The sequence below is a fragment of the Phaenicophaeus curvirostris genome, chromosome 1 (genome assembly GCF_032191515.1).
Source record: "Phaenicophaeus curvirostris isolate KB17595 chromosome 1, BPBGC_Pcur_1.0, whole genome shotgun sequence".
NCBI classification, from domain to species: Eukaryota; Metazoa; Chordata; class Aves; order Cuculiformes; family Cuculidae; genus Phaenicophaeus; species Phaenicophaeus curvirostris.
In genome coordinates this window covers 3,339,498-3,365,274 of record NC_091392.1, presented here as the reverse complement: position 1 = coordinate 3,365,274, position 25,777 = coordinate 3,339,498, and the positions used below count along the sequence as shown (strand labels likewise).

The 25,777-nt window shown below is 40.9% G+C and overlaps 1 protein-coding gene across 3 annotated transcripts in view; it reads left to right on the top strand.

Annotated features, from left to right (window-relative positions):
• The window catches only part of MKLN1 (muskelin 1), a 110,659-nt gene that overhangs the window by 16,794 nt on the left and 68,088 nt on the right, over nucleotides 1–25,777 (top strand). The window contains exons 2-6 of one of the 3 annotated variants that reach the window (XM_069862253.1): nucleotides 1,124–1,193; nucleotides 9,267–9,409; nucleotides 10,813–10,901; nucleotides 17,032–17,141; nucleotides 20,977–21,169. In XM_069862253.1, coding sequence (XP_069718354.1) covers nucleotides 1,124–1,193; nucleotides 9,267–9,409; nucleotides 10,813–10,901; nucleotides 17,032–17,141; nucleotides 20,977–21,169 — 605 coding nt within the window. Of the gene's footprint in view, nucleotides 1–1,123; nucleotides 1,194–9,266; nucleotides 9,410–10,812; nucleotides 10,902–17,031; nucleotides 17,142–20,973; nucleotides 21,170–25,777 lie in introns of those variants that run through there. The other 2 variants (XM_069862325.1, XM_069862397.1) reach the window with 2 other exon arrangements.

The following is a 25,777-nucleotide window of genomic DNA, read 5'->3' as shown; positions in this document are numbered from 1 at the left end:
GCTCCTTGCTGTCTCCCTTGTCACGGCGTGGGACTGCTTGGATACCGCTGCTAGTGTGTTGATTTTGGTCTGCCTGATGTGGAAAGAGCGAGCTAATTTCTCTGCCTGTTAATGCTTTACCTCTGACTTAACCTCTTTCCCTTTGGAGCTTTTATATGAGCACTTTTTCTTCCAGTCCTTTGTAGTAATCCAGATGCTCGTGTTCTTTTCCTCCTACACAGCAGATGGAGATGGCATAAGCCTTTTGATGACTGCTTCCTTCTTTTTACATAAGTTTTATGAGCTGGTGAGTTCAGTAGCTGGACGTGGTAGAGCTCATAAGCCCTGCCCAGCAGGTGGTGCAGCCTTACCTCCCCAATAGTTACATATATATTAGGGAGGATTTTCTAGGTTTTAATTTAATCTGGGAAATGAGCTTCACTATGTGGTTATAGGAGAGGGAAAGGTTATCACGATTATCATGATGAATTTGTTTCATTTTAGCAAAAAACCTATTCTGATTTTGTTAATTATCTAAATGCTGTGCTTTTTGAAATGGTAAAAAAGCAGTGCAAAGGTAGTTTTGCCAGCTGAAGCTGAACTTCTGCTTTCCTGTGTGGTGGTCTGGGCTTGTACCTCATCTGAAAAATACTTGTTACAATTTGGTGTGAGGTAGTCATCTTCCATGCTTTGAGAAGGCTTAAGTAGGTTAGGAGCTTGCTCTCTCTGTTCCAGTACCGCCTGTCTAGTAAAGGGCAGTTCTTGGCTTTTGAACTGTTCTGCTGCTCATCATTTTAACCTTATTGAATAACTCTTAGACTGTTGAGGTGGATGAAACCATTTTTTCCACTTCATTGTGGACTCGGGCCTACGTAAATTAATCTGTTTTACATTTATTTCACAATTTGGTTTTTTTTTTGTTTCGCAACGTGGAGCTCCATTTCACAACCACAAAGGCTTGAGGGGTCATGTTAAGTAGTGATGTAGAACATTTGTAATAAAAGAAGGGGTGAACCTTGGTCTCTGCCTAGCGATTTAGGTAGTTGCATGAGAATGTTACTGATCTGCATGTATGCCAGAACTTTCTGGAGCTGTAAAAAAATGTGGCTGTTATTTAAATTACTTCTGGCTTCTCATTTTATAGGAATATCTTGGTGGATAAGCCCAATGATCAGTCCTCAAGATGGTCTTCAGAAAGCAATTATCCTCCCCAGGTAAGCATCTGAATCTCTCCAACTACGTAGCTGTGGTGTACAGCGTAATGTATGCTGAGTCGTGTTTTAAATGTAGGCTGCTACTGCTTGTTTGTTTATTTATTTTTTATTATTTACTATTTATTTATGTTTATGTAGCTGGCCTTTGTAGCCTACCTTCTCTCAGTAAAATACAGTTTGTTGGTACATTGAGTATTTACATTTCCTGTGATTTATTAGTGATCTTTCAAGAAATGCTTTTTTGCAGTGGAGGTTTTGCTTTTCATCCCCGACAGTTGCAGTCGTTCTTGAAATAATCTAACCTTATGGTTAGATTAAGCTGCTAATGAGGCATGCAGGTCCCCCTTTGTCAGCACTACTGGAAACTGTTGTAGATTGCTGGCCCTGAATCTTAGATCTAAGGAGCTTCTATTTGTTTCCCCTAATAGCGCATTTAAAAATGTAGACTCTGTTTAAAGAGACATGAATGTCACCTCTTCTGCTGCTTAATCACCTTATTAAAATAAGATTTATATGCATTTTGGCATCTAATTTGCTTTTTCACTATTAATTAGATTGTTAGATTATCCTGAGAAAAATCTGCTTATAATTAATTTTTTTCTCCAATAAATGTGTGGTCCTTCTCTTTATGCTAGATCCATACCTTATTACTCTGGTACTTTTTGTCAAGCTTCTGTATCTCTTAAGCTGATTGGTTTAAATTCTTTTGTTTAAAATACTGTTTTACAGCAGCATGTGTTGGGCAATATCTCTCTCGTGAACAGTTCTGTTTATCTACCTATAAGATCATTTGATCCAACTGTTCCGCGAGAGTTAATCCACACCGATTTTTTGTCTAGGTAAATCTTGCTACTTTGCTTTGAAGTTATATGAAAAATCTGTAGTCTAGACTGATGGCTCCCTATAGCAGCAGGTCATCTCATCCGGTTGAAAGGCTTTCATCTGGATTTTAGTGATAGTGTTCCATAGTGCTGTGCAGGTTTTTAGGAGGAGAGGGAAAACTATCCTGTTTATTCCATTAACATGTTTCATATACCTGCTTGTGAAGACTAATGATTTTGATCTTCTTGATGCCTCTGTGCCTCTACTGCTCTTGTAATTTGATTTTTTTACATATATATGTTTTGATAAACAGCATAGGGATTTAATTCACAGCCTGAAGCAGTTTTAGTCTATCTAGGAATTACTGATAGCAGGGTAGTGAGTGTTGAGCATGTATTGTATTGCGGATGGTGCCATCCTTTACTTCCGTTCATTCAGGAACCACGTGTTTTTCTTTGGACTCTTGTTACACAGCAGGTTTGGCTCTTGGCTTAGCTTTAGACTGTATTTTTCACCTGAGGTGCTCTTAGTTGTTGCTCAAAGCTGCTCGTTTATTTTCTCAGCCATCCTGAATATTTTGTGCTTTTAAAACCCTTATTCTGGAATGGGAATAAATCTCTTGTAGCTGGATGCTTTAGAATATTCCCAATGCATCACAGCTTGTTAGCTTTAAGCATAGAAGTTACATTCAAGCATGTAGATTAAGTGGAGAATAATTATGGTAACTTATGTACAGACCACGTGAACGTGTTAAAGAGAAGGGCAATGAAGCTGGAAAAGGGTCTAGAGAACAAGTATTATAAGGAGTAGTTGAGTGAGCTGGGATTGTTTAGCTTGGAGAAGAGGCTGAGGGGTGACCTTATCGTTCTCTACAACTACCTGAAAGGAGCTTGTAGCGAGGTGGGTGCTGGTCACTTGTCCCAAGTAACAAGCAATAGGATGAGAGGAAATGGCCTCAAGTTGTGCCAGGGGTGATTTAAAATGGATATTAGAAAAAACATTTCTTTACTAAAAGAATGGTGAAGCACTGGAACAGACCCTCCAGGGATGTGATGGAGTCACCATCTCTGGAGATGTTAAAAAACCCAGGTATATATGCTTCAAGACATGGTTTCTTAGGCACGGTGGTGTTGGGCTGACAGTTGGACTGGATGATCTTAGAGGTAGTTTCCAGCCTTAATGATTCTATTATTCTAAGATGCTGTTGCAGAATTACTGCATTGAACTCTGGAGAACTGGGCAGTGCCCCACGTAAGCAAGTCATTTAAACCAAATTTTTGATAGGAGAGAGTTGAATTAACATTACCATATACTTACATATATTTATACACACGTCTCACATATTTTTATACATGTAGTATCCTGATGTGAGGGCCTTTGATCTGACTTGGAAAAAGTCAGTCTTTGTAGTGGCAACTGGGATTGGCAAGGCAGTATTTGAGTTTCATTCTGTGTTACTTAAAGGCAAAGCCAACAGAAAACCTGGCTGCCTAAGTGAAGAAGCCCATCCTATTGGATTCCTCTCACTTGCATCTCTGTATCCAACAGTGAGACTATAAAATGCTGCTTAGTGGCTTGTGTGATCAGCAAGCCCAATCCTGAGAGCTGAGTGAGAGAGATGATTTATTAGCAGTATTTCTAATATGTACATTAGCTAATTTTCATCCTTCTAACTGGAGTTTAATTATTCATGTAAAGCATTTTTTACACTGTGACTTCTCTGTTGAAAAATTAACTGGAAAGAGGGAATGGGGAATTAAAATTTGCAGAAGAGGCCTGTGTGCAAAGAATGCACGTTTTATTTCTGTGTATATAGACAGAAACGGTTCTAAAGTGTGTTGTCTCACACTTGGCAAAAGAACTTCAGACCTGGTTGCATTTTACTCAAAACAACGAGTTCTTGTCGGGCTGCCACTTTTTCTGCAGGTAAAACTGTCACACAGATTTTCTGCTTCCTCATTGGCACAGATGGCTGAAGTTCTTAAGGTGGATTCTGAGCTTGGAAAATTTCACTTGAAATAGTGGCTGACTGAATTATAAGTGTGGTGAGAAGAGAAGCTGGGGGAAAATTTGTTCCTTGATCTTAGAAGCTGAGTATTTTGTATTCCAAAAAATGATGATATATACACGAATTTTAATCCTCAAAATAAACCTTGTGTATCCAATGGAAGATGAAGTTGCAAAGCATTTTGTAGCTTGTGTGTTGGCATCGCTTCATTTAAAAATTGGTTGCTTTGTTAGGTATGCACTTGTTCAAATGTGTGGGTGGCCATAATCGTCCAGGACAGGAAGTGAACTAAGACTCAACAAAATAAAGCTTTCCTTGTTTCAGACTTCGTTATCTGAAACTAAGGCTGACGCAATGCAAAGGCTACTGTCACTCGTGCTCACTGGAATGTGCCTTGAGATATTTCAGTAAACTCTGCAGCCCTAATCACGGGTGTTTGTCTCATCAGTGTCTCACCTTTATGTAAGGGTTTAGCAATTCCGTGCTGAGGTGGTGGTGCTGTGCTGGCTGAGAGCCAAAAACGTGAGTGAGTTCCTAAAATGTGGTTTATTATTGTCCCCTTGTTGAGTGAAAGAAAATCTTTCCAGGAAGCTTCGCTTTAAGAGCGTTCCTCTTGCTAGGATGAGCACAAATCTGAAGAATATGGGTAAAAATCTTAGGATGTGTTCTGGAGCTCAACAGAGATCCGTGCTTTGCAGTAAATGAGCTGGTATCTATATCAAACCTTTTTGAAAAGGGAAAGAAAATGAAAGTGCAAGTCTAGACAATTGAAATGCTGTCACGTGACTGTATTTTGTGCCACGTTTCCCTAGCTTTATGGGTATGGTAGAGTTAATTCTTGTGGCCATGAAAGCCACCAGTTGGTTGTTAATGAGTGCCAGTGAAAGGAAATACATGAGACAGCTGTTTTTCTGTTTATTAAACTAGATATCTTTCTTGAGTCTTGAAATAGAATGACCCAGAAATTATATATTCAATAACAAACCTGTTATGTAGTAGCCTATTCAGTCAGAAGAGGGCTGATCGTTTTATTTTTAAACTGGTTCTAGGCTTACATAGGAAGTATGAAGCAATAAGGCTGGTAATGCTGCAGAGCACAGCCCCGTTGTAAATGCTCACCCTGACGGCTCCAGTGATGATCTGACTTGGAAGAGTGTATGCAGAAGAACATTTAATTCCCCTGAGTGCCTTGATTAATCATGTGTAGAACAAAAGGATAGATTTTTATTTAGCCACAAGCTTAATTGCAAAAGCAATGGGTAAGGTTTGTGTAAAAGACAATGGCGGCCCCTGTTATTTTATTTTCATATGCAATACAAGCTTTACTGCTCTCTAATAAAAACTGCTTGAGCAGAAATGACTGAAGAGATAGAAACTAATAACGTGCAATGTGGCTCTAATGCACAGGCAGCCTGCATAGTGCAGTCTGAAATCTAGTCCAGCGATATTTGATGTGGAAACATAAATTTTGAACAGTTAAAGAACATATATATATAAAGTTAGCGGCACTGTCTGAACAGTTGGTTTCAGTTCTTCATCTGACAAAGACCAGTTTTCTTCCCTTGATTTACATCCTGCTGTGTAGATCATTTAAAGTACATTAATAAAGTTCGTACTCAGTTGTGTGATGCAGAAGCGTGCATATGGTTGTCATCAAATGGTAGCACAGACCAGAGCTTCAAAAAAGTTTGGAATTTTGCTGTAGCTCCCAGTGTAACGGGACTGGATTTGCTTTTTTCGGGTAGCAAAACAGTAACAAGCTGTTGAGGTGCTGAAGTGCTGTATGTGACTTACTCTGCTCTTTGTGCATCTTCACTTACAAATGCATTTAATCACAAAGCAGAATTTGTGCTTTTGTATTGTTTTGTAGCATCTCTAAGTGTTGTATTGAGGCTTAACAATTAAGCTAAAGTTGTTGCACAGATACTCCAATTAGTATCTATGTGCTGTGCCTGTAATGAGAAAACATTTCAGTTGTAATTTGGATTTTTTCAATACTTTGTGAATACTTGGTTGTTGAATGTACTGACGTTGCTTACAGCAACAGGACGGAAAAGTGTCAAAATATATTGGTATTATGTATTTGTCTGAAATCTCCTAGACATATTCTCTCCAGTTGAATAAACCACTTGATCTTATCCACACTTATATCACATCTTTCAAAGCTATAGAGAATAGTCTGTCACTTCTTGAGTCTTGGTAGCAGTCCAAAAATATCCTTGTAGCCAGCTGTTTGCAGCTCTTGAGGCAATGTGGGTTTTTTCAGCACCACTGAGATTTGTAGCCAGAACCCACAGTGGCAGCGATGTTTGTATATAAAACCAAAAAAGTATAGCTGTGTATGTCTTTATTTGTGTGATTGTATAAAGTGCATACGCAAGTATATATATTGGGCCCTGGGCTTTATAATACACCTGTCTTTTGTTTCCCTATCAGTCAATAGATAAATTCGCAACCTGTGCTTATATTTTCTGTAACCTCTGCCTGACTCAGCAGGAAGCTGTTTGTTTGCAGGTTTAAGAAATCACTGCTAGCCGTGTGGAATAATTGCCGTGGCTTGCTCCCTTCTAGGCCTGTGTGCCAAGATAAAGGATTTAACTGCAGTCCTGTTTTTCTCTCCCTTAATTTAAGGTTAGAATTGAATAATGCAGGATGATGTTTATGCCAAGCTCTTGCAGCTCTTGTGGTGTACTTCAGAAAGTATGTCTTCATGACCCAGGCATTAGCTTTGTGATTCCAGCACGATTAAGAGTTGCAGTTGCTGATGCTGGTAGGGCTTGCTTCACTTTTCATCTGAGAGAGAAATCTGCAGGGAAGATATGATGGTGTAGGAGGAGTTCTGAGACATTGTTGTGTACTGTCTGTTCCACATGGGAATTTTGGCAGTGGGCTGTGCCATGTATCAAGTACTGCCTTGCTCGTTACAGGACCATTCTTTTGCTCATCCTTTCATTTTCTCTGCTTTAGAAAAACTGTTTTCTGTATAGAACTTTGTTTTTTCTGAAGTTTGGGAAGTACTTGGAGAGAAAAGCATGGATTATAAACCGCAACCGCTACAGACACGAGTATTTCCTAGAATCGTTTAATGGCTTGAGCTGGAGGGGACTGTAAAGATCATGCAGTTCCACGCCCCCTGCCATGGGCAATGACACCTTTCACAGGCTCAAAGCCCCACCAGATCTGACCTGGGACACCTCCAGGGATGTGGCAGCTACGACTTCTCAGGACAGCCTGTGCCAGTGCCTCCCCACCCTCACAGGAAAAAAAAAATCTTAAAAACTAATCTAAATCTGGTCGCTTTCAGCTTCAAACCATACCCCCTCTTCCTGTCTGTGCACTCCCTGATAAAGAGCCCCTCCCCATCTTTCCTGTAGGCCCCCTGTAAGTACTGGAAAGGTGCTTTAATGTCTCCTCAGGGACCTTATTTCTTTTAAACTAAGCTTTTTTCTAGATGTAGTGAAAAGCTGCTGTTGAGATCACATGTTTTTCCTGACACTGTCTAGAACAACATCATCAGTGCTGCTTATAGGTTCAGAATTAGTTGCTTTACAGGGCCATGACAGACTGAGGTCTAAGTCACAAAATCATAGAATGGTTTGGGTTGGAAGGGACCTTGGAAGATCATCCAGTCCCGCCTCCCTGCCGTGGACATGGGTGAAGAGGGAAAATTTGCTCTGCTTCTTACCAAAAAGATACACTTACAGGGTAAGATAATACTTCTGATTGAAGGAGTTGTTTAGCAGAACAGTGATGCTCATGGCACTGGTCTGTACTCAGGAACCATAGAAAGCAGCCACACACAAATACTCGATGTCAGTAAAAGCCTCAAAATACTGCATCATGTTTGGCTTGGCAGTGCTGTTCTTGGAGGAAAGGGCCACCAGCAGTGCCTGCAGTGGGAGGTGTGCTACAACGCCTTACAGATCAGCTTGTACTGTAGCCTCGATCACAAGGTTTTGTAACGAAATCCATCATGATGACTAATTTTGATTCTGCGCTTAGTCCCGTTTCTCCATGTACTGCTTATTTCTGAGAAGTTAGGGAAGAGAATTAAACACATTGCTTTCAGGTGTAAAAACCTGATGTATTCTGCAAGACAGGATGTCTCCAGACTCCCTTCAAGACCTGTTTGTAGGGGAAGGTTAAATAAACTTGGTGTTCGGTGGTCCCTAATGAAAGGTACAAGCGCTTCTCTGCATACGCTTCTCAAATAGAACAGATCTTTTCCTCCAGCAGCACTAGTGAAGCTGGTAGCTGGCGCTTGAATATAAATAATCTGACAATTCATACACTGTGAAGGGGATTTCTGTGTAAGGGGCAAGTAAATGCTCACAAGGGAGATTTGCATGATTTTCAGTGTAAAACCCCATTATTGTCAATTAAATGGCTAGGTGTTGTTTGGTTATGGTTAATAAGCAGTTGGTTCCTACTTTAGCCACACATCAAACCTAGTCTGTGTTCAGTGGTTAAATACTGCCAGCCCAGAGAGGGGAATCATAGAATAGTTTGGGTTGGAAGGGACCTTAAAGATCATCTAGGTCCAACCCCCCTGCTGTGGGTAGGGACATCCCACTAGATCAGGTTACCCAAGACCCCATCCAACCTGGCCTTAAATATCTCCAGGGATGGAGCATCCACAACTTCCTTGGGCAACTTGTGCCAGTGCCTCACCCCTCTCCTGGTGTAGAAATTCTTCTGAATGTCTAGTCTAAATCTGCCCATCTCCAGTTTATATCTGTTCCCCCTTGTCCTGTCACCACAAGCCTTTATGGATAGTCCCTCTCCAGCTTTCTTGTAGGCTCCTACAAGAAAAGAGAAGTAATTTGGTGTTCTCTTAGCATGTGGAACATACTGTATTTATCTAATTGTGTATTCAGTTTAGGTTTCATTTCACGCTGTAGTGGGTGTTTGAATCATTGCTCTCTGAAGTTTGAGCCTATTTGCCAGATTTCAGGAAGTCTTGAATCCAGCTTGAAGGAATGTATGTAAGCTCTGAATAGAAATGCTACAAATAGGTAGTTCAACCAAATCTTCTCCTGGATAAGCTGCTTTTCAAGTAATATTCCTAAAAAACCTTAGCTTCGTTCTAGGAGCAAAAAGGCATAGTACGATAATGGGGAAGAATTGTCTTAACTTTCATTCTCTGGCTTTGTAAACTGAGTTTTTGAAGGCTGTAATGCTTATGCCTTTGTGTTTTGCAGCCTTGGCTTTAATATTACAATTCGCTGTTCTCTCTTCTGCAGTATTTGATTCTGAAACTTGAAAGACCTGCCATAGTCCAGAGTATCACTTTTGGCAAATATGAGAAAACGCATGTCTGCAATTTAAAGAAGTTTAAAGTCTTTGGTGGGATGAATGAGGAAAACATGACAGATCTCTTATCCAGGTAAGATGTTTCATCAGCTATGGCAATTATAAAGGTTGGACCAAAATGCTCTTCCCCTTCACTCTCAAGCAGACACGTGGCTGAGAGTGTAATAGAGCTGTGGTTGTGATCCTGCAATCAGCTGCCCTTGTGTTTATGGTCACATCAGAGAGCAGCAGTCCCAACACTTACTCCAGGAAGCCTTCCTTATTCTGCTCTAACCACAGAGGATTTGTGGAGAGCAAACTCTGAGATTTGGAAGAGCTGAGAACAGGGTGCAATGTTCCTGGATTGCGATTCCTTTCTTCTGTGTGCTTGAGGCACAAGAGAAATCATTCTCCAAGTGTGGGTACCTTAAATTAGCTTTTAAAGGCCCAAATAACCTGCCTATGTCACACTGCAGCTGTAAAAGTCTGAACCGGTCAGCTGCTCTGCCTTTCTTCAAATGGGTAAACAAATCAAATAACCAAATGGAAAACCTGCGTTTTCCTTTGTTTGATTTGATTCATTTGGTAGTTGTACTGGTAAGGACTAAAGAAAAGAGCTTTTGGCCTATTCAGGCTGTCCTGAGCTTCTGAGTATTCACTAATGTAAATTTGCAAGGGCCTTTTAAAGAGTCTTCTGTTTCAGAAAAGGAAATAATATTTAAATGTCTAGGAACACAAGAAGAATATGTAGCAAGAACTAGTCTATTTTTGGAGACCTGCAGAAGGGAAGTCCACCTCCAGGGAATGTCTGGATGTGGATCATAAGTAGTCAAGCAGAATAGCCATGGAGAAACATGGGAGGTTCTTGTTGCAGGTATCCTTTAGGACCATGTAGAAACTAGGCACAACCCTTCTGCCCTTTTTAGGTAGAGAAGTCTTGCAATTTTGACTTTATTGCTCTAGAATTATGGGAGAAGAAGTATTAGTGACATAGTAATTATTGATATTTAATGTCATTTTGATTTTTCTGAAGTTCAATAAAAATCCGTATTTTGTGACCTGTACTTGCATCTTCAGTAAAAATGGCCTTAAGAGTTTTGATGACTTATACTACATATTCGCTGTTTTTATAAAGTAACATTCACAAATGCATCAGAAAGCACTTTGGCAGTGTGGTGTTTCTGAGAGCTGCTCCATCTCCCTCTTGAAAACAGAAAAGTGCAGTCCAGGCAGATCACTTGGTGAAGTCACAGGGTTGCAGAGACAGAGGAGCAGCATTGATCCGATGTCAGTGCTCTCCTGAAACCACTCGCCAGTGCTGCCTCCCAGGGAGATAAGATGGTGGATAGCAGTCCAGGCATTGGTCCAGCATGCATACTTATGATTCGTAGTAATATAAAACACGCTTCGCATTTCAGGCATGACCTAGATTGCGTTTATTAGCTAGTCCTAAAATACAAGGTAAGATTTAGTAACCTTATTTATTTTTTCCCACAGTGGCTTAAAGAATGATTATAACAAAGAAACATTCACCTTGAAGCATAAAATTGATGAACAGATGTTCCCCTGTCGATTCATTAAGATAGGTAAATGCATTTTTTCAGCATTCTGAGTAGAAAATAATCTCTTCTTATACTCGTGCCAGTCTTGGCACTTGTGACTTCATTGTACTCAGGCAAAGTATCCACAATAGCTGTTCCATTTCATGATCTTTTAGGGTGGCTAGATTTGAACACAGTGAAGTCCTGTTACTAAGAAATACTAGCCTCATAACTGAAATCCTGGGGAATGAAAGTGAAGTACAGTAATTTTCAGAAATACAGTTGTTGACTCAACTAATTACTGGAGAAGCTGCTTACTGTCCTATTATATATTGCTATATAGAGGTCTAAAAAAAGTTAAGCTAAATACCAGTAAAAATAGAAGCATTGATAACCCTAGAGTTTGAAAAAGGTTCAAGTCTTTTGTTCTCAAATGTGCTTGCAACACGAAGAACAGCAGCAGAAGCCTTCCTTGTTCTCTTCCTGCTGCTCTGATCATGAAGTCTCATCTCTGGCTGAAGGTGACATCCAGGGGTGTAGAGGAGATCTGTACCCCATGATGTCTAGCCTTGTTTTTGTGAAGCTTGCTAAAGGGGCTGCTGAGGAAGGCCAGTGGCTGTGACTTCTGATGGGAGCAGGTGAGGATCTGTCTTCCTTGCTTCATGCAGGCTAGAGAGAACAAGGGTCCTACAGTGGCCATCAGTGATACTGATTGGATTTAGTCCAAGAATGTAGAGCCTTTCAGCTTTTCACAGCTCAGTAAAGTTATCTTCCCCTTCTACCTACTGAGATAGTAAAAGAATGATGAGTTTTCAACTAGCTGTTTAAGGTTAAAAGTAGAGCAAGGAAGTAGTTGTTGAAAAATGAGATGAGATCCTGCTAACTGATTTAGATGAATTTAGGAATGTTTAGGAGTGCTGGGTAATTCCTTTGCCTAGACTTGGATGATAGTGACTGTGTAGGGGCTCCCCTTGGAGCTCTTTGCTCTGCACAGCTTTCTGAATCTACCTTTGTTTGTCTGTGGAATTGGAATCATAGATTCATTAAGGTTGGAAAAGACCTCTAATTGAAGAATTAAAAGCTTCAGGCTGGGAATCCAGTAATCATTTGTGTGCCATAAATGATGGTGTTTCCTGTTCTTGGAGTAGCAGAGAAATTGGTTGTTCATTGGGTTTGTTTTTTGGCTGCTACTTTTGGAAGCATCTGTAACACTAGACTTTTGGAAACCGCAAGAGGAGCAGAGGAATAGTTAAAGGTTGACTATAGAGGGAAAGTGAAATTGAATTTTTTTTTAAATGGATTATGAGGCTGCCAGCATTAGGTTTTTGGGAAACATTATTTTTCAGTGGCTCAAAACCAACAGGTAATTACTGGAGGGCCACAAGGAGGTATGGAAAGGTTACTAGCTACTTCTCTGGGTGTGCAAATTTATACTAGCAAAATGGGTTTTGATGTTAGGAAGTGTTAGCAGTAAGTTGAAATGTGTTAGGAAACTGAATGGTGGTTGATTTCTACTATAAGGATTTTTTTCTCTGACATGGCATGAGTCATTAATAGTTACATGGCTTGTTTTGCTGGGATGGGTTCCTCAAGTACCAGTAAGCATTGTGGTATTTACTTCAATACTAGATTTATAATTAACTGTCACTTGCTCAGTAGTTATGTTTGAGATGAGTTTTCTGAAAACCATCTTCTATGAAGAAATTCCTGTGCTAGAATAGGAAGGAAAATATTCTTTTCACCAAAACCTACTAAAACCTCTAGTTGATGGTGAGCGTCATTTTGTTTATGAAGTTGTGAGTGTTTTTTTGCTGTGAAACAACTGCAAAACGATGTTACGAAATTCTGTTATTTTTCAGATTCACAGCTTGAAGATGTTTTCAGTTTGTTAAAATTTCCAAGCTGCTAGCCAAAGCAACTCAAAATTTGAAATACTGTGCTGTGTTCCTTGTAATGCTGCCAGTAAACATGAGGCCAAAATCTGCCCTTTTGGACTCTTCAAGACTGACACTGCAGAAGTTTCTGTTATCAGTGAGGTTTGCGTATTTGGGGAAGGCAGGAGCGAGTTCGGCAGTGACTTGCATCAGGCATTTGATTTATAGTTCTGCAGATAAGCCTGTGATTCTGTGCTTACCTATACACAACAGTGGCATTCATATGGAAGGACAGGGCGGAGGGAATGTGACACGAGTATACCTGTGAGAGGGGAAAATACTTCATGCAACTTTCATTGCTGACACGTTAGAGGAAGTTTTAGACTCATAGAAAGGAGAAAAAAAAAACTTCCCTCCTCTTGTCAAGAAAAGCCTTGCACTTCTTTTAGTTTTAATTAGTTCAACTTCAGTTCCTTAGTGCTGAAATGCCCAGTTGAGCAGGCTTTTGACCTACTTGACAAGTAATTTTTACATTTCATGTAGCACCTCATTAAATAACTTGGGAGGGGGAAGAATATATTCTTCCAGAGAAAATATCGAAGAACAATCTTTTCAATGTCTGTGGGCTTTTTGTTTTGTGCTCTGTTTTTGTGGTTACTCTAAGCAGAGATTTTTTTGCACTATGTCCTTGAAAGCAGAAGGTGTTGTAAAGACTGATTGCTGTGAAAGAGCCTGAAGAAATGCTGGGTGCAACTCTCATGCCATTTTGTTACCAGGATGGGAGTTACTAACCTAGGCTTCGAGATTTTTAAGCCTGAGTGTAACAGAAATGAGCAATATGTTTTTATGGGTGTTTTCTGTGTTAAATTTATTGACTACATATTTATCTGCCGTTTTTCAACCATGTGCTCTGTGTATGTCTGCTGCCTGTCAATGAGGGGCACAAAAATTAGTTTGAGACAGGTATTTGAAATTATTGCACTATGTTTAATGCCTCTGCTACTGTCCTCTCTAGGATACAGGGCTGCAGTCCTTGTCTAGGTATAACTTCCTCCTATTGAGAAATATCCCCTAAAATCATCCTTGTGGGGGGCGGATAAAGAACTTCTTAAGGGATATTGATATTCTTTATTTTTTTCTTCTTCTGCTGGGCTCCTCACTGTGCAGTGGCAGTTCAGCTGGGCTGAACAGTTCTAGGCATTTCAGGGTGGGTTGCTGCAGTACCTGCAGCAAAAAACAGTGCTGAGGTGACTTTAAAAACTGGAGAAATAACTGTAGCTTTAGGCTTCAGGTTCAACAATTTTAATTGTAGTGTTTTTCCACCTCAAAGGGGTGTGTGTGTGTGTAAAACAGCAAGGTAGCAAATGATGGACAGCTTAAGGCCTGGCTGCTGCAGCTGTATCAGGAGATAGTGTATCCACTGAATTTTTAGAGGGGAATGTTTCTCAGCTGTTGCAGAAGCTCGGGTAGGTTTGTGTAGCTGGGCTATAGAAGTCTAAAATGGTTTAAGGGGAGAACAAATGGAAACCAGTTACTGGGAGATGTGAGAAAACAGAGCTGAACCCAGGAGGGCTTATATCCACACCCAGCGTCCTAGAGTGCTGGTACCTCTAAGCCTTGTGCAGAAATAAAAATGAGATCAGTGTGTCACACTGACTCATTGCTGTTTGTGTGACTATTGCTGCTTCTGTGCTGCATGTAATGTCTCCTTCTTCTGGGTCTAACTTAAATTGTGGCCGTTCTTAAAGGAGGTTTGTCTGAAGAGCTAAGCACACCTGTGGAGGCTTCAGAATGGAGAGGGCAGATGAAAGGATGAGAGGCATCTTAGTGTAGACTGAGAACCAGGGAAGAGGCTCAGGAATGGGGAGACGATCCAGCAGAACACTTGCTCTTTGCCAAGGGTATAGAAATCCTATTGTGTTCCAACTCTTACGCTTTGTTTCTTTCCCTACTCCTATAGAGTAGTTTAAAGAGGTGAAATTCAGTTTTCTCTGCCTGTTCAGCACTGTGATCCCTATACAGCTTAACATGTTTTCCTTCAAGTAAATGACTGCACCATGAGAATCTTGGTGTTTGAATCGCCACTTCTGGTATTTTGTTTCCTTTTTGTAAACAAGGCTGTTGAAAGCTCGGGGTGAACTGAGGGAGTGAGCAAGTTGATGGCTTTTCAGTGTTTTTGTGGAGGTAGCTACCCAGGATTCTTATAACCCATCCTGATGTGTCTTTCAGGCTGTAGTTGGCTATGAGATAAGAGGGTAAATTGTTAATTTTTGCTGAGAGAAGTTGGTTTAAATTTGCTGAAAAGAAATAGAGGTGGACACCTCTGCTTTTCTTCTGGAATGAGGTGGGAAAGTGGTAATACGTAGGCTTGGTTTTTCACCCAGTAAACTCAGTGTTATGAAATTGGCCTCAGGTTGACCATCAATCAGTTTATGGTCTCACCCCATTATGGTCTGTGGTTTAGTTGAGGGTTTCAGTGCAAGAAGCTGAAGGATAGCATTTGATTCTTTATAGCTGAGTGAATACTGTATTTAGCTTCGGTTTGGTCTTGGTCTGTGTTTGTGTCTGAGGAAAAATCGAAGGTGGTTTGTTACATTTTGCTCTTATATATGGTATTTTGTCAGTCTGCTGCCTTCCTGTGTGGGATATGCAGAGTTAATTTTTTTTCTATGTACCTGGATTTAAAAATAGTAGTGTTTTATGATAGCACTCACATTGTGCAGAGGACAAAATCAAACAAGAAAGAAGTTTCTTGGGTGGAGTATGTGCCACGTGGAAGGAAGACAGGTGACTCCTGGTTTTCCTCACCATTTCACTTCTCTCCTGTCTCTGCAAACATGCACTTACTGGGAGCTGCTCTGAAAATGTCTCACTTTGTATGCTGAATATTCAAGTAGAAAGAAACTGTTTGAACAGGATGACTGGAGAGCTATAACGTACAAAGAACTTACTTATGGATATTAAAATCAGTTACAAATTGCATATTTGAAGTTTCTTTGCATCTTTAGTTCTAAAGATATCTTCTCCCAATGACTATTTGCAGAAGTTGTCATAAATATTTACCAACAAGTTCATAGAAACACCCTTTGAAACATAGAAAATTGTGTGTTTGACCATATGCTTTGTACCCAAACACATTGCAGGAAATTATAAATCTAACTTGTTCGAAGGGTAAATACTTAAGAATCTTTAAGAGCTCAGGAACAGCTTTAAGACAAACTTTAGTTTTCATTTCCTCAAGGAGTAGGTCAGAAAGCCCTTAGTTCAACATGTTAATCTCAGTGGTATTTTTCTAGTGGTTTGAAAGACACCAAGCGATTTCTCTGTGGCAAAAATAGTTCCTGTGGAAGGGAGGAAGTAGTGGAGTCCATGTTGTTGCCGGTAACTATTCATTCAACTCTAGTACTGTCTTTTCCTGTTTATCAGTTACGGTCAAATAAAGAGGAAACAAAAGTATTTGAACTGAAACCACTTGATTTCACTGCAGTTTTAAGGAGTCAGAGTTCACATGAGTTTTCTGGGGACTGGAGTTGCTCTGAAAAGCATACTTAAGCCTTAACCTGCAGGTTAATCAATAGATCAGTTCAAGACCAGAGATGTTAACACAGAGCGGTGAGGAAAACTTAGCTGAGAGGCTGTGATGTATTTCGTGGGTCACTTAGTATTTTAAGTGTGGGTGTTCCAGTACGCGGCTAAAACTATATTGGCCAAAAAGCTGCACAGGTTTGAGCGTTAAAAAAAAAAAAAAACAAACACAAAACCAAACCAAACCCCCAGAGTTTTTAAATGGGAAGCTGACAATGTTCCCTCCCTTCCACCTCCACAACTTGCAGACGTTACTAATTTTGTAAAATTTAAGATACTCAAGCTTCTTGTCTTCACCCTTAGGGAAAATAATTGTTGCTGACAAATGTGGAAGTAAATGTTCTGTGAGGAGCAAATACTGTCACTAGTGTGCTTGTGATTCCCATCCATGTCAAAGCTTCTTGCCTCTTTGAGCTGTTTTAAATGATAGTATTTTTGTTCTTTTGCTTAAAGCGAGCTTCTGCTTTGTAATGATCTGCTGTGCTAATGTTGCTCGGCACAGGTTGCTTTAAATGACAACTTAAAGATGACATATTTGGTTATTTTTCCAAGCTTACTTAAATGAACTAGAGCTTATGTCAAACCAGAAATACTGAGTTTTGTTTCATGTTCAAAAGCATTCTGTTGAATTAGGGCAATATATAGCCTGATAAGATTAACACAGTGGTTGTTTGAAATTTATGCATCCTTTTTCTCCTTTTTCCTTTCTTCTCCAGTTCCACTCTTATCCTGGGGACCTAGCTTCAATTTTAGTATCTGGTATGTTGAACTTAATGGCATTGATGATCCAGATGTGGTCCAACCATGCCTCAACTGGTACAGCAAGGTAGGCCTGCATTTTAGATGCTTGTTTATTTGAAGATTTGTCATCTTGGAATCTTGTAAAACTTCAGTCTGGAATTATGTGACCTTTTCATTCCTTGAATATCAGCTATTAAAACAACAAACACACGTAGTTAAAACTCAAACTGCATGGCTGACTGATACCAAGTGAATCTTTTTGAATTGTATCTGCTTGTTCTCTTTAAAAAAAAAAACCAAGCAAACCAAAACACCCCCAAAGACCCTCAAACTATCACCACCAAAAAAGACCCAAGGAGAAAAACTGTACTAGGTAGACATCACAAGAAAAACGTAAAATAAAGGCACACTGAGTCAGAGGGGACCATATTGGTAAAATAGGATTTTTATTGGAAAGGAAAGGAGTCTTAACAAAACCATATTCAATGTCTCCCTTTTCTTGCCTTTTGAGTAGTCACTCTCTTAACGTACCAGTCTATCTGTAGAGCTGTGTGTGAGCCATGAGCCTTATGGATTACATGTGCAGCATTGTTTAAAGAGAATCCGCATTGGTGTCTCTCCTGTTACAGCTCCTTGTACTTTTGATGTTTTCCTCTTACTGTCTTTTTGCTGAATACTCTGGAACAGAGAGGAGCTGATGCCACTGGACTGTGAGATGAGATGATTTATATCATTTGTCACTTTTGATAGACAGAAATTTCAAAGAGTTCTAAACATTATTTGTATAAATAGGATTTAATTGAGTACTACAGATTCCTCTCCTGTTGGAAGGGCAGTGCACTTTGACAAGGAGAATTCATTTTGTTGCTGCTTTTTATGCATAGATCTTATGGAACAGTTCATGAAATTCATATTGTGTTACAGAGAAGACGTTCTTCCCAGCTGAATAAGACTGGGTAGTGGAGCAGCGTGTCTCTGCTTCCAGAAGGGAAAGCTTCAAAGCAGATAAAGATTGTGCTTTGTAGCAATGAGGCTCCATCACCAGTTTATGGTGCTGCCAGTACTGTAAAGAAACCATGTGGCCGCGCTGTCTGGCTCACATGTATTTATACATCACAAGATTCTTCGTAGAGCATCTAAAACCAGCACTAACAGTCACAGTGGAGGTTGGCTGTAGCTGCTTTATGATTTAAGCAGTGTTGTGGTCCTTGGTCTGCCGATTACTGATGTCTGGTTCTGAAAAGTCCACTTGGCAGGGTCTGCTGCTGCCTGTGCACATGGTGATGTCTCTGGCATTTGTGACCACTTGCTGCCATGAGGAAGCTCTGATTTTAATTTTTTTTTGGTCTGGAGTCATCTGATGATGATGTTAACATCTGTTTTATTCCATTTTATCCCATGGAATCAACGCTTTTCATGGTTAGCATGTATGTAGTCACAGCTTCTTCAAGGGATGCCAGCATTGTTCTTCTGAAGCTTAGAGCCCTGAAGTACTAAGGCAATGACTTAGTCATGATTATTTGGGCTCTGCTAGGATCAGTTGCCAAGTTTTTGGTGATGAGTGCATGTGTCACTGTTGTTTTCCTTTTTCTCAGTCCTGGGAGGTCGCTGTTGCTGGATCTACATAGGAGCATAAATGTGCTGACCCATGTAAAGAGGAAAGGCAGAAAGGTTGACCAGTTTCTTCCAGTTCTTTGAGACGGCGTGAATATTTTCATGCATGTTCTTAGAAGTCTCAAAGGCTTTGAAGTCTGATAATTCCTTACTGCCTGAGACATCAGATAAGAAGAAGGTTCTACGCGAAGTCACCTATCCTTTCAGTTGTGTGAGCTTCAACCAACAAAAACTCTTTTGGGTAGCAAATAAGGACTCAAAGCAGCAGGCACACTCCACAGTTCCCTCTCCGCTGCTTTCTCCTTGCTGTCCAGCTCAGCCTGCTGCCTCTGGAAGGCTTTGCTTTTACTGAAGAGTGGGCTTGCTGCAGCAGCTGAGAAGCAGCAGTTTATCGATGGCTGTGACTTTTAGTTTTGATAGTGAACGCACAGATATGTTTAATTCTGCTAGTGGATTTGACAGTGTTAAATGTCTTAGTCTCACACTCTTGCTATGTTTGTAACCATAGGAATTATTTACGGCTTCAGATCAAAGCTATTATTTGGGTTGTCATCTCTTTAAACCTGTATTACAGAATTTTAAAAGGAACTTTTATGTACTACTTATACAACTTTTTGCATAGTCTAGTCTTTACATTTAACTTCTGAAATCCTACTACGGTGTCACCTACCTACAGCTTTTATATCGTGTAGTGTAGCCAGCCTGCATCAAAGTCGCTTCTTATTTATAACCCAAGCTGATCAGTCATGAGAGGCTCAATGGAATTATGCCAAGTCAGGGTTTCATCTAATATGTGAATGTGCAGAAGTGGTGTGCCACCATCCTTTTGCTCCTTTGATCAACAAAATCTCATGTGGTTTTGGCCTTGACAAATGTAAGTGAATGTTTGTTTAAATATGGTGGTTTAGGTATCTCTTTAGGAACAACAGGAGAAAAAAAAGGGTGTTTTTTTCCAGCTGTGCTGTAAACCTCTGCTTTATTATTACTCTGCCACAGTCTTGTGTTTTTATCGGTGCATGTCATTAGACTTTTTCATGGGGGCTGGGAAATGATTTTCTAAAAATGCATAGTTCTGGCTATTTGCAGCTGTGAAATACTTATGGATTAAGAACTAAAAATATAGCACATGGCCGTGTTTCTTTTTAGTGGCTTCAGTTTATGAGATTCTTGTTATAGAGCTATTATTTTGAGAGCACTAATTTTTTTGAATGTTAGTGTTCATTCTAGGTTTTTAGAAAGATTCTAATCATTTAAATACCATCAACTTCAACTTTAACAGTCTTTTCCATTTAGGAGTAAAATATTTTTTCTCTAATTTGATCAGTCTTGCACATGTTTAAATTACATTTGGTTTTTGTGTGTTAAGGACGGAAATCGAGTTTGGTTTTTTTTCTTTAATGCCTTAGAATATAGATGTGAAGAGTCTATTTAAAATCAGTGGTTCTGCTACTTATCAACCTAAAAATCTGTGTTGCTTATGCATATTGTTAGCAGCTTTGAAAATGCAGTGGGTTATTTGGTAGGTTAACAGCACAAGCTGTAGCTCTTACTCAGAATTTACTATTTCCTCACTGTTTCTGTGCTGGAATGTTTGCCCCAGCCTGGGTTTCTCTAAGCCTTTCCTCACCCCATCCCACAGCTGAGTGGGAACTGAGCAGCTTTGGCTCATCTGCGGTATGAAGGCAGGGGTTCTGTTTCAAGATGCGTAGGAATAGTTTGAAGGTAAATCTTTCGCATGTGTGTAAATCCTTGCTGCCTTTGATCCAACACCCTCATCAACCCACAGGATTCTGGGGTCAGCCCTACCTTCTGCCTTTCATTTGTAGAAGGAGTGGTCACTGCAAGTATTCCTTTTCTCGTGGCTCTTTTTTTTTCCCCTCTTTCAGAGAAGCTGTGCCCTACTTACTTTTCTAAATTATTTTGTTATGTAATGAGTTGTACAATCAGAATTATGTAACGCTGATCACCAAGGCTTTTTCCTGCTCTGTGCTTCGTGTAGGCCTTGGAACAGCAGGGCCAGGCACATGGTGGGGAAATAATGGTCACTCTGGAGATCTGGGACACTGTGCGCACTCTTCTTGTACACTTGGATGAAGCCAAACTGTATAATTTCTATAATGTTAGAAAGTGGATGCTCGCAGAGCTTGTAATATCTCACATATAGCGTTTGTAAGCTTGTGAGCAATTTGTGTGCAGCGTGTGCAAAAGATCCTGCTTCTGTCTCCAGGCTGGTTCACGGGTGGTTTCCAGCAGTGCTAGTATGAGAAAAATCTACACGTCTCATAGGTTTTCTTGTGTTCCAGTAGTACCGTGAACAGGAAGCCATTCGCCTTTGCCTAAAGCATTTTCGGCAGCACAACTACACTGAAGCTTTTGAGTCGCTGCAGAAGAAAACCAAGATTGCTCTGGAGCACCCGATGTTGACAGACCTGCACGACAAGCTGGTGTTGAAGGGAGACTTTGATGCTTGTGAAGAACTGATAGAAAAAGCTGTGAACGGTAAGAGAATTGGAGGGATCTTGTATATTTTACAAAAAGAAGCATTGAAATGTTACTACTTTGACTATTAATGCACTCAGTAGTAGGACTGGGTGGTCCGTATGCTGTTTCATATCTAGAGTGGTGTACTTTCTGCTTTTGGACTTGTGTGTACGTGTAAAATGAAGGCTAAATGTTTGGCCATGAAATCTCTTATCACTGCTACTTATGGAATCTCTTTCTCCCCGGGATGAAAACGTGGTGCACTTGAAGAGGTAAAATTCTTCAGGGCAGTGGCTGGCAAGTCGAAGGTGGGCTTAACTGTCACAGGAGTGGTGAGCAGGGAAGCATAAAACTTGAGTTCTCTGTAGTGATCTGTATCATGGTTTCTGGTTAGCGCTTACTACCAAGCTGATGTTTTAGCAGAAGTTTTTGGCTATGTTTGAATGAGAGCTCTGTCTTCACTTATGGGTAAATAGTCCTTGGAGAATGGTGTAGAAGTTGCAATGACTGGAGGCAGAGTCTTTTTTCCCTGGAAGAGCGAGACATTGGCAACAGGTTTCATTGTAACTACTATTAGTTTTTCACTGGGAAACTTTCAACTGGAGAGCTGTTCAAACAGTACTTCTGACTCTTAAAACGGGAGAAATGTACTTTGTGTTGATAGAATGGGGTACAAAAAGAGTTGATTATCATAGAATCACCAGGTTGGAAGAGACCCACCGGATCATCGAGTCCAACCATTCCCACCAATCTCTAAACCGTGCCCCTCAGTACCTCATCCACCTACGCCTTAAACAGCTCCAGGGAAGGCAAGTCAACCACCTCCCTGGGCAGACTGTTCCATTGCCTAATGACCCTTTCAGTGAAGAATTTTTTCCTTATGTTGAGCCTGAACCTCCCGTGGTGGAGCTTGAGGCCATTCGCTCTCATCCTGTCCCCTGTCACTTGGGAGAAGAGGCCAGCTCCCTCCTCTCCACAACCTCCCTTCAGGTAGTTGTAGAGAGCAATGAGGTCTCCCCTCAGCCTCCTCTTCTCCAGGCTAAGCTGGGCTTAGCTCTCTCAGTCGCTCCTTGTAAGACTCCTTATTGAACTGAAGTGTCCACCAAGACCTGTACAATGGTTTTGGATCACAGTCTGATGAAACAGAAGTGCTCTTGGCTGTGGGTGTGTAGTGCTTTTTGACTAAGTGCTGTCGCTCTTCGTGGGAAATTTCTACTGGCATAAGAAGAGAGCCTTGCGTCTGAGGCCAGTGGAGTTAGGGGCTTAGTGGACCAATTTCATGGCTGTCTGGCACTAGAGGTGTTTTCTAAATCTGGACTAATCTGTCGTTTGTAATACCTTTTAGATAGATGCCAGCATACCTGCTTGACTCTATCAGTGCGGATGCTATGATAGAAATGATAGTTTTAGAATCAAAGTGTGTCTTCCATGAAAATCCACTGTGTTTTTGTGAATACATAAGCTGTTCTACTAAGCACAGTGTTTGGGAGCTTACTGCAACAGGTTGTTGGAAACTGCAGTAAATGGCTTTCTACAGGTTTTGGCTCAAGGTTTCTTGACTAAACAGGTAGAACATATGGGCTCTGCCCTGCTCTGAGCTCCCTGAGCAGCTACAAGTGTTGAGACTGAGACTTGCCAGTGTTCATCCTCACCTACCTGAGTGCTGCCTGCCCTCCGGAGACAGTGAGCGTTGTTGGCTGGGATGGGAGTGTGAACAGCTTCCTGCAATGCATGGGCATTTTGCAACTGGCAGCTTCTTCCTGAATCTTAAGGAGAAGTGAGGGTTGCAGGATCAGAACGCAGCAGGGAGCTGTGACTGGCTGTTACTTTCTTTGCAGTGTTTCTCGAGTGCTGATGAGCCCACCAATATGAGGCAGGATCTGCTGAGAGCCAGAGGGGTGCTGCTGTGTGCTGATGGTGATGATTTTATCAGTGCATTGGTCTGCTGCCTTGGCTGTGGCTTAATCTTGTCAGTGCCTAGAGGCTGTCCTCTTTCTACTTCATTGCAGGCTGTAGTAGAAACTATTTCTTGAATGGAATTTCACAAGAAGTCTAGAATGTGCTGAAAAAGTTCCCTCAAGAAAGGACTTTTTTCCCTGGGCACTAATGAAAGGAAAGTTTGTGGCCTCGTTTTTTGAGCTTACACATGTTGATTTCTTTTACTACTTAGGATTAATGCAGTGTGTTAAATATTATCTAGCAGTTTTCCCATTAGCACTTGAGCTGTGATGGTACTTCTGTTTCCCCTTGTAAGTTGAGGGTGGGGTTGTTGCCTGCAGTGTTCACCTTCTCCAGGTGGGGAGGCACTGGCAAAGGACTCACCTGGTAGAAAATGGTAGGTCTTGTGTTGTACTGTCTAACAAATGGACACTTTCTTCTTTTCAGATCTGGTGTGAATAGCCCTGGTTCCTGTAATTGTGTCCCTTGTTGGGGGTTGGGGAACTTGGCATCGCTTAAGCAAGCTACAGAAATGCTGTAATTGTTTTATAAGTCCTTTTTTTTTTCTTCAGCAAGTACAGAAGAAAGTATTTCTAGTAACAGACTGTAGTTAACTTAGCAGGAGAGTCTTCAAGTAGCGCCGTTAAGTTTTGTCAGTGCTTTTGAGGGACAGAATAATATGCATGAGAATGTTGATATTCCTTCCCTTTAATCCAGCACCTAGCTAGCTGTAGTTAAATGTCAATGTACACATCTCCCATCGCTCTGTTGCTCATCCTTAATGATGTTGCTTGTCTTTGAATACATTAACCTTCCTTCCCCCATCCTTCTGCAATTCTTTATGCTGTCTTCAGCTTTTGCACCCATGTGAAGCTCTGTCGCCTCCCAGCAGCCTTTGGAGAGAAGTGCTATCTATCCCAAGACACTGAGGCTGTATCCTGTACTTCCTTTAACCTGACACAAACACTAGTTTATAGTAACTGGGTCAATCCTGCCCTTGATCTGACAGTGTCTCCTGGCCCCTCACTTCTGGCACTGATCCTTGTGCTGCCATGTTGCAAACCAGCTCAAGGAGCTGCAATGGGGAAGAAGATAGGACAAACCTCTTCTGGTAGCCACAAAAACCCGCTGAAACTGTAGCTGGAATAGTTTGTCTGGAGTTGTACAAGGTGACAGTCAAGCCAAGGTGTTGAGTGTCACTGATATTTCACAGCTGGATCCTCCTAGGTAGGATGGGAATAGGTGTTTTCAGCCTTCAACATGTTCTGCTATGGTATTGCTACCATCTGCTGCCTGTGGTCCTCCACAGTTACCTGTCCTTGCTCAGTTCTGCATCCCTTAAGCTCCTCTCTTTGAAAGAGGCTCGTCAGCGCCCAGCGTTTTACCATTTTAATTTCTTGGCAGCTTTGCGGTGAAGTCTCCATTGCCTGCTGCTTAGTCTCCAAGGTGTGGGTGTTCTTACGACTGAACTGCTCTCTGATGTGATGTTTTTCCAAATGCAAGTGGATTAACTTCTGGCCTGTATATGGTCTGTGTGGTGTAAAGTTAATTGAGATATACAGATCCTTAAATTATCCTTGAAATCATTCAAAGAGCAAACTGTTCTGTAATACACCGGGCATGACTATGTGAGCTTCTGATCTCTTGCTGGTCTGAGAGCTCATAGCCTTAGAGGAGCAAACAGAAGTGCAGGGAGGTTAACAGAGATACTGAACACTCGGTTCAGCCTATGATGTTTTCTGTAGAGGCCGATATTCGCAGTGGTAGGTATTTAAAGAGTGAAATGCGATGCATCTCTTGCAGGCTATTTCCATAGTCTTAGTCATGTAGAAAAAGTGTAGGTGGTCAAGAATTAGTGCTAGCAGAGCTCAACTCTTGTTCTTTTGCATTGCTAATGATGAACGCCGTCTTCCACCTCACATCACCAGATGATTTCTTTTGAGAGCTCAGTGGCAGGCAGCCACACTTTTCCCGCAGATTCTTTTGACTTGTGCATTACACTTTGAAAATGGGCAAATGGAAACTCTGGCAGCTGCCTGACTTCCTCTCAAAAATAAAAGGTTCCCTAAATCTCAGCTGGTTCACAGACTTGGTTCAAATGCTTCACATTTGGATTCATTCCTATAGCTTTCAGGCGGCCTATATTATTGAAGAAAAAAAAAAATCTGCTTAATATTCCTACAGAGAGTGCAAATTACTTAGTTGAACTCTTTGCAGCTACTGTAGACTTAGAAAGCTGCTTGAAATGGATTGAAGATCTGCTGGTTTCCTATTAGTATTCTGGGGATGTTCATTCTGGCAGTTCTCGTGTATGTGATATGTGTTTATCTGTTGACAAGTCGGCCTTATATGCCAAACAAGATGCACAGTCTGCAGGCTCGAATGTCTCCTAAAACTTGGGATGCACAGGAACACTTTTATTTTCTGGGAAGTTCTAGACAGACAGGTATACCTTAATTTTACTGTCAAACGTGTTTGGATTCAATTCTCAGAAAGCCAGGGAGGCGCCCTTTATAGGGAGTGCAGATATAGGACAAGGGAGAATGGTTTTAAGCTGAAAGAGTGGAGGTTTAGATTAAATATTAGGAAGGAATTCTTTACTGTGAGGGTGGTGAGGCACTGGCATAGGTTGCCTGGAGAAGTCTTTGATGTCCCATTCCTGGAGGTGTTTAGGGCCAAGTTGGATGG